General features: G+C 40.6%; 1 protein-coding gene across 2 annotated transcripts in view; it reads right to left on the bottom strand.

Moving 5' to 3' along the window:
- The window catches only part of homer1 (homer scaffold protein 1), a 29129-nt gene extending 14569 nt beyond the window's left edge, over positions 1-14560 (bottom strand). The window contains exons 1-2 of one of the 2 annotated variants that reach the window (XM_086301409.1): positions 13358-14560; positions 973-1129 (exon numbers count right to left, since the gene is read on the bottom strand). In XM_086301409.1, coding sequence (XP_086157535.1) covers positions 973-1129; positions 13358-13362 — 162 coding nt within the window. In that variant the 5' untranslated portion in view covers positions 13363-14560. The remainder of the gene's footprint in view (positions 1-972; positions 1130-13357) is intronic. The other variant, XM_086301410.1, reaches the window with a different exon arrangement.
- Between the last annotated feature and the right edge of the window lie 237 nt (positions 14561-14797).

The following is a 14797-nucleotide window of genomic DNA, read 5'->3' as shown; positions in this document are numbered from 1 at the left end:
TAACAAACAGGTTATAACCACTTTTTGTGTATTTCTAGGATCCATGGGTGTACTAACATGTCAAACATGTCAAAAGTTTGCTCCCTCTGGAACTTTGCAAGTAACACCAGTCATTGTGTGTCTCTGCTGAGAATCCTTCTTGTTGTCTGTATAATAATGTCCTCCAAGCACCAGCCCACCCGACTGCTGCTATTTCCAGCACAGCACAGCTAACTTGCTGGTTCAACAACAGCACTGCTAGTCACCCATAGAGACTCTTGCATAACTATGCTAACTCCACCCCTGCACCTATCTCAAGACTAAAATAATCACTGCCACATAGATATGACGGGCCTGAGTTCAACTTCACTGCTCTAGGAGAGAGGCCCGGCTGAGGCACAGCAGTCACAAAGAATATGCACTGATGGAAAACCAGTGTTTCCAATTATTTATATGAATATATTTATATACAATTAAAACTTCAATTCAATTCAGTTTTATTTACATAGCCTCAAATCACAACACCAATCGCCTTAAGGTGCCTTACACTGTAAGGTAAAGACATGAAAAGTTATACAGAGAAAGCCCCAATAATCAAATTGCCCTGTATCAGTAAGCACTTGGCAGTGAGAAGGAAAAACTCCCTTTCAACAGGATGAAACCTCCAGCAGAGCCGGGTTCAGGGAAGGCCATCTTCACTGACTGGTTGAGGGTGAGGGAGACGGGACAAAAGACACGCTGCGGAAGAGTGCTTTACTTCCACTTTGGTGAAATCCAAAAAATTATTCTTGGGTGGTGGAATGTGTGGTGGACGAAAGCATTTCTACGATAAAAATACGTAATTGTTTGATAGCTGAACAAGTAATGTTACTATAGCAAAGCACGTAAAAGAAGTTCGATGAAATCAAAAGGATGTAGATAAACATGTAAACATAGGTTAAAACTGCAATCCTGTACCAGGTCGGGTTAAGAACTGGCTTTACTTGTACACACCTTGGATCCATCCAGACTGATGATTCGATATACATTCCTGGTGCTATCGAAGAAGTACGACACTGTGACGGCATGTTTACTCGTGGGAACCCAGTTCTTCTTGGTGTTCGGGTCTATCTGGAAGACGTGGGCCCGCGTACTGAAGATGGGCTGCTCTCTGCACAGAGAGAGGAAGAAACAGATGAGGATGTTTAAAAGTTTCAGATTAGGATGGCTTAAAGATGTGAACGATTCAATTAAACAGTAGTTTGGAAGAGGAAAAACAAGAGAAATACAGTCCGGATCAAAAGTTTAAGACCACTTGAAAAATGGCAAAAAAAATCATATTTTGCATGTTTAGATTGTAACAAGGTTCCAAGTAGAACTTCAACATGCAACAAGAAGAAATGGGACTGACACAAACATTTTTTGAGCATGCAATTTATTGAAAACAACGCTTAAACTGAAAAAACTGATCAAAGGTTTAGGACCACACCTCCAAAATAAACCTGTAAACTCCCACAAAACAGAAATCACAGTTCCAAACATGAACTCAGTAATGAGTAGCTCCACCTTTATTGTTGATCACTCAAAATTCGTTGTGGCGTGCTTGATGCAAGCGTTTCCATGATGTGAGTGGGAACATTTCTCCAAGTGGTGAAGACGGCTGCACGAAGGGCATCTACTGCGTGGAACTGTTGTCCATTTTTGTAAATGCCCCTTGCCATCCATCCCCAAAGGTTCTCACTTGGATTTGCATCAGGGGAACATGTAGGATGATCCAAAAGAGTGATGTTATTCTCCTGGAAGAAGTCTCTTGACCTGCAGGCATTGTGTACTGTTGAAAAACCCAAGTCATTACCACACAGGCGAGGGCCCTCAGTCATGAGGGACACTCTTTGCAACATCTGGACATAGCCAGCGGCCGTTCGACGCTCCTGCACCTCCTGAAGCTCCATGGTTCCGTTGAAGGAAAAAGCACCCCAGAACATTATGGTGCCCCCTCCACTGTGGTGCATAGAAAACATCTCAGGTTGGATCTGTTTGTCATGTCAGTAACGTTGGAAACCATCAGGACCATCAAGGTCAAATATTTTCCTCATCAGAGAACAGAACTTTCTTCTGCCTTTCAATGTCCCATGTTTGGTACTCTGAAAGTGCAAAGTCCAAGCGGTCAGTTCTGCAGCGTTCAAGGAGATGAGGCCTTTGAAGACATTTTTTGTTTTTGAAGCCTTCCAGTCTCAGAAGCTGTCTGATGGTTATGGGCCTGCAGTCAGCACCAGTAATGGCCTTAATTTAGGTCGAGGATCGTCCAGTGTCTTGATGGACCGTCAATTGGATCCCCCAGCTCAGTACTGGTGAAATTTTGGGGGGTTTTTCCACTTGACTTTTTTGTTTCATAACCCTCAGGATCATTAAAGAAATTTCAAATAACTGTCTTACTGCGTCCCACCTCATCAGCGATGGCGCACTGCAAGAGATCCTGCTTTTGCAGTTCAACAACCCGACCACATTCAAAAAGGGAAAGTTGCAAAACATGCAAAAATTTTTTTTTGCCATGTTTCACGTGGTCTTAAACTTTTGATCGGGTTTGTATTTGGTCCTTAAAAAGTGTCAAAAATCCTAGTTTACTTTTCTCCCAAAGTGCCCTAGATCAGGAAAAAACAGTCAGACAGCAATGAAAAATATCTGAGACCAACACTGGTTGTGTACTGGTTGTGTACTTCTGTTCACTGACTGAAAGGAGTCCCTCCTGAATGATGGAGCTCTTCACTCTGCCTCTATCGGAGAGCACACAGACCCTTTGGAGGAAGCTAATTTCTGACAACTCATTCTTTCAGTCGCTTCCCAAAAGGTCACAGCCTAATACTGCACAAACCATCATTTAAAAAAAGGTGGTATAAAGCTGAAAGCAGACCTCCTTTGTCCACTGTGATAATGAGCTTTCATCCGTTATCCCCTAATATTCAGAGCAAACAGCAGCACAACAAAGACAAAAGAACAAAAAAAGACTTTTAAATATGTTGGCTTCTCTGCTCACCTGGTGTATTAGTCAGAAAACACTGTCCATGTGGGAGAAAGACTGCGAACAGATTTTTTTTTTTAAGCTATCTGATTACAGAATATTTACTATGAATATTATTAATAAAGAGGTGGTTTTACCTCCATGGACCAACTGGCAGGACATCAATTTTGACTTTTTATCCCCTGCTGCTTGTGTCATATCACAGGTCTTGGTGTAATTTCTTTATTTCATTCGGAACTGTTTACGAGCAGTAGCAGGAAATCCCATATTTGTCTCCATTACTATGGACTGCTCATCCGGATAAAAGGTTAATCCACATGTGGAGAACAGGCCCCTGTGTGTTCACAAGTTAATGTGACCCCATTCAAAAGCGGCATAAATGTCAGTTCCAAATTGTATCCGTCTACAGAGACATTTTGTAATCATCTGGTAGATACTGAGATATCTCACGGGATAATCCTAAACAATGATTTTTAAACAATGTTTTTCTCTAGTGGTCCACCCAGCTGTAGTGACTAAAGTGGTGCACCAACCTACCAGCACTGCCAAAGCTAAAGCATACATGTAAACGGAAATATCCAACTCTGTCCTGTACTGCCACGGAAAGGAAGTCTCAAACAACATAATGAATCAGAAGACGCCATTTCTCATCCCCGCACATCCATAATTCACAGACCTACTCTGTTGTTGAACTAGCAGATGCTGAACAATGGACGAAGAAAAAAAGCCAGCAGCCATTCACACTGAGAGCAAGTGCGTAAGTGTGTCTACCGGCAAAGGTGAACATAATACAACTTATGCAATCAGCCACAATGTAGGGATTTAGATTACATTAATGTAACTGGAACAGTGGAATGCATGGGCATTTGACTGTGATATCAGTTGCATTATATATCAAGATAATCTGACACAGACCCAAACTGATGTAGACAAAATCATTAAGACATCTGCCAGTACAAAAATGTTCTAGAAAGCACATAAAAATGAAAGACCTTCAAAGATTTTGTAAAAATTAATAAAAAATAACAAATGTGGAAACGTTGAAAGCCATAATGCAGCATCCTTCATGTCATATTTCAGTCAAAGTCTGTGTGCCAAATCCTGCCCTTTGCAAAATTTAGTCCAGCTTAGATTTAACACTTTAATTAATCTGTGGTCTGCACAGCAATATGTGCTTATCCACACACCAACCCAGACAAGCCATAGCTAGCAAGACTTTTAGGCTTGCTTGACTAAATGGAGATTTGGATGACTGGTTGAGGCCTTGGACCTAAGATGTACACAGAAGATTAGGTGCAGCATGCATTTCACATTAGATAAATGCAGGTCCTTTAACTGCATGTATCTAGCCTCCGAGGCAGTTCTCTTTTAAATTAAGCTTGACACCCCCTTTTAAGATGTATCATTACGAGGTATACTTCACTTTTGCACTTTGCACATAACATCAAAATGTGAACAGCATTTCAAGTAAAGACTTAGTAGAAATTATAGAAGAGAAAAATGTTTTTCTTCTGTACAAATGAAACATGTTTTAGTCTCAGGGACCAGAAAATGATTTGTGCAGTCAACCACTATAACTGCGCTTGACTGTGGAGGCATCTTTTATTGTCCTTCTGAAACCTACTGTCTCTTTTTGAGTGTGTCGTTGATAAAAAATCAGACTGGAATTAAGCTTTGTTTTTTTTAAGCAGCAAAAGAAGCAGAGACAAGTTAATTCTTCTTAAATAATAGAGGTAAACAATACAGCGGAGTATACACAGAAACCAAAAAACGCACATCTCTACATGACCAGGATGATCGGACGACCTCAGGACCCATCGGCAGCAAAGCTCTACAGCAAGCAAAAGCTGGTGATGCTGCTGAGCAACTTGTCGGAGATAGAAGGGATTAGACTTGTTAGAAAAACAGGCTTATCATTGGACTATCACGATCATGTGGGTCCAGATACTGAAGGAATCTTGGTATGCTTCCATATCCGTTCGTTAGGTGCAGATGTGGAGCTGATTGCTGCTGTTTGGCTGTCACTTTCATTTTAAGTGCCTCTTTCACACCAGCAGCACCCATCGCAGCCACAGCTCCACCTGACAAGCCAGAGTGACTTCTGACAGGAAAACTGACATGGTGTTATATTTTTGTTACTTTTTATGTGCAAGTGTGTGCAGGCTGGTCCTAACCAGCGGGGTGCACACTGAGATGAGGTGAACAAATGAAGCCAAAGGTGACCTGGAAGCACCTGTGCCAACATACAGAGATCAGCAGATACTGGATGACTTCCAAACATTGCTATGGATGAAAAGCTCCCAGGGTCTTGGATTAAAAACAAGCTTTGACTGTTCTGGTTGCAACTGGTCACAGTGATGAAGGAAATCCACAGGAAATAAAGAGCAGATATATTTAGAATATTTAAGGGACAGACATAAAGATGGAGACTGTACTCAACCTTGCAAAAATAACAAAAACATTTAATGTGAAAGCACAATTCCAGACTTTTATCTAGAAATACAATCTCAGCTTTTCTTAAAATAGATTTTCAACTCCAATCTGAAAATTATGACTGTTCTCAAAATGATCAACAGCTGGGACACTACGCGCAGACCAACTAATGCTGCTACAGCTAACAAAAGGTAAAGCTGACAGTGACATCTATAAATGCTTTGGTTACTGTATCTGAAACAGATAGTGTCATATCAACATGCAAAATGGGTATTACTTCCAGCGCGTACTGGATTAAGTCAGGGTTGACAGAGATCGACTTTCACGCTCTGGGCTACCAGACGAAAACAGACATGGTCCTGAGAGGACTGCAGCTTCAGTCTAGTTACAATTAGTCAAAAAGCTGCTCAAGTTAGACAACAGATCTAAATGCAGCTAGTAACTCTGTGTGTAGCTCAGTACTATAACAAGCTCTTTATTTCAACATGACTCCTTTAATGCAGTTCTGGTTCTGAGATGTCTATCTGCCAGGCTTTTAGGGAAAGTAGATATGATTCCTTGTCTGGCAGCTAAGTGTTCCATCCCATACGGAAAAGAAATAGTAAAAACTTATATGTGATTACTCATGAAAGTGGCCACTTTCATGAGTAATCACATATAAGGATTACATGATTTACTCATGAAAGTGGCCACTTTCGCATTACTTTCATACATTGTTTTAGTAAGAATCCAAAACATACAAGTTTCATTATATAATTTTTCAAGGGATCTTATATCTGTTTTCACACTTATATGCTTTTCATACAAGTTTCACACAAGACAGATACAAACTTTATAAGATTTATATATATCTTTTCCATATGGGATGACTCCTCTGAGCCCAGCTATTGTTCCCATCTCTGGGAATATCCTGTCACATCTCACTGTGTTAATTAAGATAGCAGAGCAGAGGCTTATTTAAACACTGACACAGTTAATGATGTAACGATGTGTACATGGGAGTCACACCGGCTTCATCAGCTCATGCAAGCTGGAAGTAAAGAACCATATAAATACACTAAAGGACATAAACTCATTAGAAGCGCTTACTGGATGAAAGTAAAGCTCTAGGAGAGACTGAATGCAACAGCACTCTTTGCTTTGGAGGTTACGTGCGAGTCAGAGTTCACAATAAAGACTTCCTCTGACATGATTTGGTTACAGCAGCTCTAACCTGATATCTACCAGGAGATGTTATCAATGAGATATTATGCAAAACAAGCAAGGTTTCGGACAAGATAATTAGAACAGCACAAACTGGCTCATGAATTTTTTTAACTATTGTGAGCTGTTTTTTAAAGCTGTGTCAAGGCAAGCCAATTAAGCTAACATCACCTCTGACTGACTTTCTAATGTTTCAACTGGTGATGCAATATTTGGTTTGGCTATTGCGCCGATCCTGACTCAAAAACCTAGATCAGATGCTCCTGACAGATCAATTTAGTTTCATGTTGTTTGCAGCAAACTGGTGCACAGCTAATATACCAAGGAGGAAGGCAATGTGATTGTAAAGACAAGTGCAAATAAATAAGACAAATAAAACAGATCAAGCTGGATCAGTGCATCCCTAGTTTCATATAACAACAATAATCTGTGTAACAAAAAAGAAAATATTCACAAATATTTGCAGCTGCACTTCAAGCAATAGCACTGTGGCTGCCAACACAGATAATGTTTAGTACCAGCAGGATGCTAATTACACACTTTCAAAATAATTCACTGGTGATAAACTGTATCAGTGACATTCCCCTGTATTAAACTAAAATACAGAAAGATATCCTGAAACTATCTGCTGCATGTAATACATGCAGCAGATGGACTCTGTTAATCTAACTTGTAAGTAGCTACTCAGTTGAATGAATTGAGTAATCTGACAAATGTTATCCCATTTCTTTTAATGATTTTAAGGCAAATATATAGTCAAGTGGTTTTAAAATAGTTCTATAAGCCAATAGAAAAATGTGTAAGGTAACTATTGGAACTAGAGCACATAAAGGTATTATTCAGTTCAATCTCAACTCTTTTGTGCTTGGTTTTAAAGCCATAGTGTAAAGACTCTCACCGCTAGATCAAATGAATTCTGTTTTTTTAACTCTTCCCAATTTAAGCACATAATCCTAGCTAATGTGGCTGCTGTAAAACAAACACATAAAAAAGAAAGGTAAAGCTATTCAGACTGAAAATGAATTGAATGCAAAGCTAAAATGAATTTAAAAGCCATATATAATCAACGTTTGATTAATTCTTAAACAAGAATAAAAGGCATTGCTGGTCACTGTGTCAATGTCTCAATTAGCTGTGGCTTTTCAGGGGCTTGAAGTGGGTGCAGGTCATTAGTCTGACAGTGTGGCCTAGATCAAACTCTGCCCCGGTGCAGTGTGTCTCCATGAGAGCGTGGCGATTGTTAGCCCATAATCCCTTTTCACAATGAAACCTAGCGTTCGAGTCTCAATGACATGTACTTGCACGTGAATCTGAGTGCAGATGTCGTCAGATCAGCAGAAACATTCACAGCAGCAGAAGACACACACGAGCGCTGGTGTTTTCAATGGTGGCAAACAAAGATGTGGACTGTTTGTGACCGAAACAATGCTCAGATTAGTTTCCAATGACAAAGACTCTATTAGGACATGTCACAGTCACTCAGGACACTGAGGTTTGTTGATACCTGCCACATTTAATGACGTCTGGGGACTGATGCGAAACAATTTCCTTAATCGGTCACATATTTGGGATGCAACTAACGTTAACTTGAAGTGTCAACTAATCTGATTAATCTTAATAACTTCACCACTTCATCTGGCTATAAATAAAGTATCTATGAATATAACAAACAAACAGAACTATTCACATCTAAGAGCTTAAATCCAGCAAACTTCATTTTTGCTTGCCAATTGTTTTTGCACTAATACATAGTATGTGTAATTTAGTTTACAGCAAAAATAGTGCAAAAGAGTCATTATTAAAAAAAACATTTAAATTTTGTATATTTTCATGCAACCATTTATATATTAGCATCTCATTAATCCAGTCTGGCTTAAAATAATTATCAGAAAATGCTTGGAATCCACTACAGATGGGTGAAGTTTTTATGAGCAGCCAGTCAAATGAGTGCACATGCATGCTCTGTGTGTTTGTGTGTCTGTGTGCACGTGCGTAAGAAGGAAAAGTCCACAAGAATCAGCTGTGCAAAAAGAATATTTAATCTTCTGTTTGGGATTATTTGGGTTTTAAAACTGATAAAACTGGCAAGAAACTAAACAAAGCAATCGGATGCAGAGCGCCTTCGCCCGCAGCCAGGAAATGAATGAACAGGTGGGGATAACAGACGGTAGTAAATGAACAGGGTGCACAACCACACATTCAGTTTTAGGTCTAGTTTTTTCATTTTCTTCATGAATTGACGTTGTTTTTTAAGTACTAATCCATTAGATGGAGACTTCTTTACATTTACTCTCTGCCATGGTTTGTGAAGAAAAAAATAGTGCTGCTAAAGTGTGCATAACATGGCCAGCTCCTATTAGTGCTTATGTTTTACCGATATAGTATCTACCATGGTAGTTTTATTTTCTTTTTTACAGTCAACAGACTATTAAATAAGAAAATTAATCCCATTCCCGTCAAAAACAACAACTATCACTAATTCGGGTAATCACAAACTACCCAATCCTAACAACCCAAACAAAGGTGTTGGCTGATGTTTGGTTTGCTAGCTGATATCAGCCTATCAGCACATTGGGCCTCGATCACACAGCACTAGAGTCTGATCTGCGACTACTTGCCGTCCTCTGGTCAAAAGGCGGGAAAAAATGCGTATTTCCTAACTGATTGGTTTATATTTGGCTGCTGCTATATAAAATCGGTTGCAAAGAGGACTCTGGACGAAGGCCCTCTTTGTAATTGCATTGGTCATTAGCAGATTGCTGTGGTTGCTCATAGCAAGCATTGAAGTCTTGACTTATCTGCTAACACTCTCTCAGCTTTCGTGAAACATGAAAAAACAAACTGGAGGTTTGTCTTCGGAGTAAAAGTTGTGCCTCACAGGTCACAGATATAAGAGATGTATACAGTGGAAAAATTATTTGATCCCCCGCTGAACTTTGAAATGTCTTTTATTTTTATTAAGTCTCGAATTTTATGTTAGATTCATTTATTTCTTCTTTATAAATCGTAAATCATTTTTTACCTATCCTGTCTATACTATATATGAAGGACTATATCAAGAAGAATATTGAAAACAAATCTGACTACAAGCCAAAACTCCACTGAGTGAAAGCAATGACAGCTGCAGCCCATGTTTGCTATGCATAGGAATAATAACTCCGCATTACTAACTTAGCTGTTACGTTGTCATGGCAACTGCCCATGTGGTCATGAGCTGTGAACATCCTCCAACTCCGTCGCTCCCTCTCCTTCCTACACGCTCTCTCGGCCAATCCGATCGCAGCATCCCTGTGGGTTAGCCCACTCGCAGAGGGAGGCAGCAGGAGCCTGGCAAGGCGAAGCCTCCAGTCCCAAACGCCCATATGCCGCTCACAGACCTCTAGTCTTTCAGCAGCCGACAAAAGAGAAAGAGCAAGCGTGGGACACTCGGCTCGCCTGACACTTTCAAACTATTTCTCATGACAATAACGAAGTCCTGTGTTTTTTCCACTGATGCTCTCTTTGTCTGAATGTAAGAAGTTCAGAAAGTCCGAGCCCTTCTGTAACGACTCTTCTTTGACACTGAAAATAACACAAGCTCATAGAGGAAGTGAAAGAAGTTATGAAAGACTGGCTTGTCTTGAGGAAACCCAACTGAAATCACAAAACAGCAGCTGAGAACATGTCAATTTATATACAAAAACATTTCATTAATCAGCCACAGCTCACAGCGCCAGCTTAAGACCCATAATATTCTGACCTATAATAATATTTAAAAAGATTCAGACACCCATTTGCTTTCACTTTTAAAAAAAATTAGGAATAAATGTGAAAAATAAACATTAAATTTTGCCTATTTCTTGTTGCTTATCTTCTGGTAAATACACCAACAGAGCCATCTACATGAAAAATTAGCAAATATCAGCCGATTTATTGCTGTAGCTCTGCATACGACGTCTTGTTTTTCCCCAGACACACTAATCTTCCCATAAACTTGTCAAATATTCCTATCCGAAAAAGCGCTTTTTAACAAATTGCTCAAATAAATCACTTTGATGGTTAATTGCTCATCAAAACACGTGCCTGTCTACTGAACTGTCATTTTAGTTCTACCTGAAAATAGCAGTGACTTTACACAGGAATGGGACAGATGGATGCAGGCACAAAGGTGCACCCAAAAGGCTCCAGCTGTTATCAGCACGAAGGCTTAAAAATATCAACATACAGGGAGTGCAGAATTATTAGGCAAATGAGTATTTTGTCCACATCATCCTCTTCATGCATGTTGTCTTACTCCAAGCTGTATAGGCTCGAAAGCCTACTACCAATTAAGCATATTAGGTGATGTGCATCTCTGTAATGAGAAGGGGTGTGGTCTAATGACATCAACACCCTATATCAGGTGTGCATAATTATTAGGCAACTTCCTTTCCTTTGGCAAAATGGGTCAAAAGAAGGACTTTACAGGCTCAGAAAAGTCAAAAATAGTGAGATATCTTGCAGAGGGATGCAGCAGTCTCAAAATTGCAAAACTTCTGAAGCGTGATCATCGAACAATCAAGCGCTTCATTCAAAATAGTCAACAGGGTCACAAGAAGCGTGTGGAAAAACCAAGGCGCAAAATAACTGCCCATGAACTGAGAAAAGTCAAGCGTGCAGCTGCCAAGATGCCACTTGCCACCAGTTTGGCCATATTTCAGAGCTGCAACATCACTGGAGTGCCCAAAAGCACAAGGTGTGCAATACTCAGAGACATGGCCAAGGTAAGAAAGGCTGAAAGACGACCACCACTGAACAAGACACACAAGCTGAAACGTCAAGACTGGGTCAAGAAATATCTCAAGACTGATTTTTCTAAGGTTTTATGGACTGATGAAATGAGAGTGAATCTTGATGGGCCAGATGGATGGGCACGTGGCTGGATTGGTAAAGGGCAGAGAGCTCCAGTCCGACTCAGACGCCAGCAAGGTGGAGGTGGAGTACTGGTTTGGGCTGGTATCATCAAAGATGAGCTTGTGGGGCCTTTTCGGGTTGAGGATGGAGTCAAGCTCAACTCCCAGCCCTACTGCCAGTTTCTGGAAGACACCTTCTTCAAGCAGTGGTACAGGAAGAAGTCTGCATCCTTCAAGAAAAACATGATTTTCATGCAGGACAATGCTCCATCACACGCGTCCAAGTACTCCACAGCGTGGCTGGCAAGAAAGGGTATAAAAGAAGAAAAACTAATGACATGGCCTCCTTGTTCACCTGATCTGAACCCCATTGAGAACCTGTGGTCCATCATCAAATGTGAGATTTACAAGGAGGGAAAACAGTACACCTCTCTGAACAGTGTCTGGGAGGCTGTGGTTGCTGCTGCACGCAATGTTAATGGTGAACAGATCAAAACACTGACAGAATCCATGGATGGCAGGCTTTTGAGTGTCCTTGCAAAGAAAGGTGGCTATATTGGTCGCTGATTTGTTTTTGTTTTGTTTTTGAATGTCAGAAATGTATATTTGTGAATGTGGAGATGTTATATTGGTGTCACTGGTAAAAATAAACAATTGAAATGGGTATATATTTGTTTTTTGTTAAGTTGCCTAATAATTATGCACAGTAATAGTCACCTGCACACACAGATATCCCCCTAAAATAGCTCAAACTAAAAACAAACTAAAAACTACTTCCAAAAAGATTCAGCTTTGGGTTTGGGTTCATTGAGAACATGGTTGTTGTTCAATAATAAAATTATTCCTCAAAAATACAACTTGCCTAATAATTCTGCACTCCCTGTATGTAATTTTTTTTTTAATTTAAAAGCATTCAATTGGCATACATCAAAGAGGTTACCCGCATAAGGATAAAATACATGAATTGCACAGACTTCTACAATATCACAGACTCATTGTAATAACAGTATGGGAATAACTGTCTGAAGCTGCGCACCCATTTTTAAGCCAGTAAAAATAAAAACTTTGTAATTGTCATTTTAGGGATTTTATTGTGTTGTTGCTGGATGTACTATGCTTGCTGTTGTTTACTACAAAGTCCTAACTGAATTCCAGTGGTAGGGGTGTGTCACTGCTGCAACTTCAGATATGTTTCAGTTTCCACTGAAAAAACAAAAACATGCCAGTGACATTTGAACTGATCAACAACTGCACAAAGAGGACAGGAACAGGGAGAATTGCTAATTGAGACAGTGTAAACACATACTGTAGGACATACTCTCTTTTGACCGACTCAGAAATTGATTGTTGACTGGATTACAACCACTGGCCTTGAGAATTACAGAGGATGAGGAGGCAAGCCATTCACCAATCCCCTTCTCCTCCTTCCCAACTACAATATGACAACAAACCAATCACATTCTACATCATCTGGAGTGGGAACTAGGTCGCTTTTGATCAGGAGAATCACCACACATCTGCAGGCTCGGCCACATGTAAGCACCACAATGGAGCTGTGGTGATGGAGCCCCCCCCCTTCCACATTTACTCATGGCAAAACATTAAATATGCTCTCCCTATCATCAGTAGCTTACTTCATCGCAGCCTCATCCTTATTGGCTTCTGTAAGCTGAAATGTCAGCGTATGGAGGCTTTAGGTGCACATAATGATGGGATAGTGGTTTACAGTAATTTTTTTCTATGTAAGAGGACAAGGGGGGTTAGCTAGCAGACTGGCAGCTGTGGGTGTTGAAATCTGCAACAACAAAGTGTGCCACACTCATGACATGGGGAGTGAGAAATACAACTTCCACTGAACCACCACTTTACATACCCCATTATAGCTGGATTCTGGTCTCTAAGTTGAGTCGAAAATGATCCTCTCAGCGGTCTCCTGAGAGCTGTGCGGACAGGCTAGCTGCAGCTTTGTTTTTGTTTTGTTTTTATCCGCTCTCCCTCTCAATTGAAAGCCGCTCTCTGCTTGTTTGTGTGAGCTCACAGCCCGACGAAGCCCCACTCTCACTGTTCTCAGTCCGACATGGCTCGGCGTGTTGTTGTGCCCTCTGGGTGCATCATATTTTTGGCATAGGTGGTGGTTTCATCCGTGCGAACGTGTCGGTGCACGCATGATGACTGACAACACGCGCGCGCGCTGCTCTGGCTCTAGTAGCCGCCGCCGTTAGCTAAAAAACCCCACAACCAAACTCCACAGTAATGCAGGATTATGGAGCTCAACTCGGGCTATTAAAAAAAGAAGGAGAAAAAAACTGACAGCAGACGGATGGTGTGATTTATAACCACATTAGACTCGAAGGGATCGTGTTGCGCTTTTAAATTCAGAGTGAAATTATCGAAGGGGAAAAAATGTTAACGTGTTTTAGCAAATAAAACTGCCTATAGTCTCTAAATGTGACGTTAGCTGGCTATAAATGCTCCGTTGGCTGGTGTATAATCTGAATAGGGATGGCAGACGTTGGGATAAAAAAATTAACATTCACCCCTCAATTCCGACACTCATAAATCCCTCTTTAAGTCGCTGGCTCTTGATTGAAGTCCTCTGTGCCATTAAAATCCTCAAATCGGAGAAATATTAAAGAGTTTTACCGCCGCAAGTGAGACATTTAACGCCGCTCTGTGGTGACAGACATCTTCTTTCCAGACGGGGCTTCATCTCCGCTGCTTTTGGAGAGAACACAAAAAAGCCCTTGGAGTACACTCCGGGTTTTATCATCACGTCCTGCCCTCCTCCAAGAGGAAAAAAAAAATCAAAACAGCTTCACCGACGTCGATGTTCGCCACAAAATTTTCCTTCATTCACAAACGAGTAGATTTCTCCGTCTTGTTTTGTTTGCGTTGTTTCGCGTAAACTGGATCTGAGATGGTGGGAGAATAGGACTGATGCTCCTTCAGCTGCTGGTTCATCCTCTCTCATCATCAGCCCGTCTGCCCTCTGTTAGCCCCTCATCTCATTCATCAGCTCCGCTCCATCCGCCGCCTCTGCTCAGAGGGAAGCATTAACCAACGACGTCATCACGCTACGTTAACGCCTGCAGTTTTGACGTTATTGGCAGTATGTATGTCCTCACATCCGGTAGAGGGTAAAATAAACTGACGTAAATAAAAGAGGACAATAACGCAATGGTACTCAGAACATCTGAGTATTATTATATTATATCAGTAACAATAAAGAAAATATATTTTTGTATAATAAACACATTTTTTGTACTTTGATCAGATTTTAGGCACAAAGTCATTATTAGGCATTTAAATCTCA

This window comes from Aulonocara sp. 'chitande type north' Nkhata Bay, linkage group LG7 (genome assembly GCF_057382095.1).
Source record: "Aulonocara sp. 'chitande type north' Nkhata Bay isolate Kocher_YH1m ecotype deep benthic linkage group LG7, A_spYH_male_GT1.1, whole genome shotgun sequence".
Lineage (NCBI taxonomy): Eukaryota > Metazoa > Chordata > Actinopteri > Cichliformes > Cichlidae > Aulonocara > Aulonocara sp. 'chitande type north' Nkhata Bay.
Note: the sequence above shows the minus strand (reverse complement) of the source record. Positions and strands in the feature narration are given on the sequence as shown.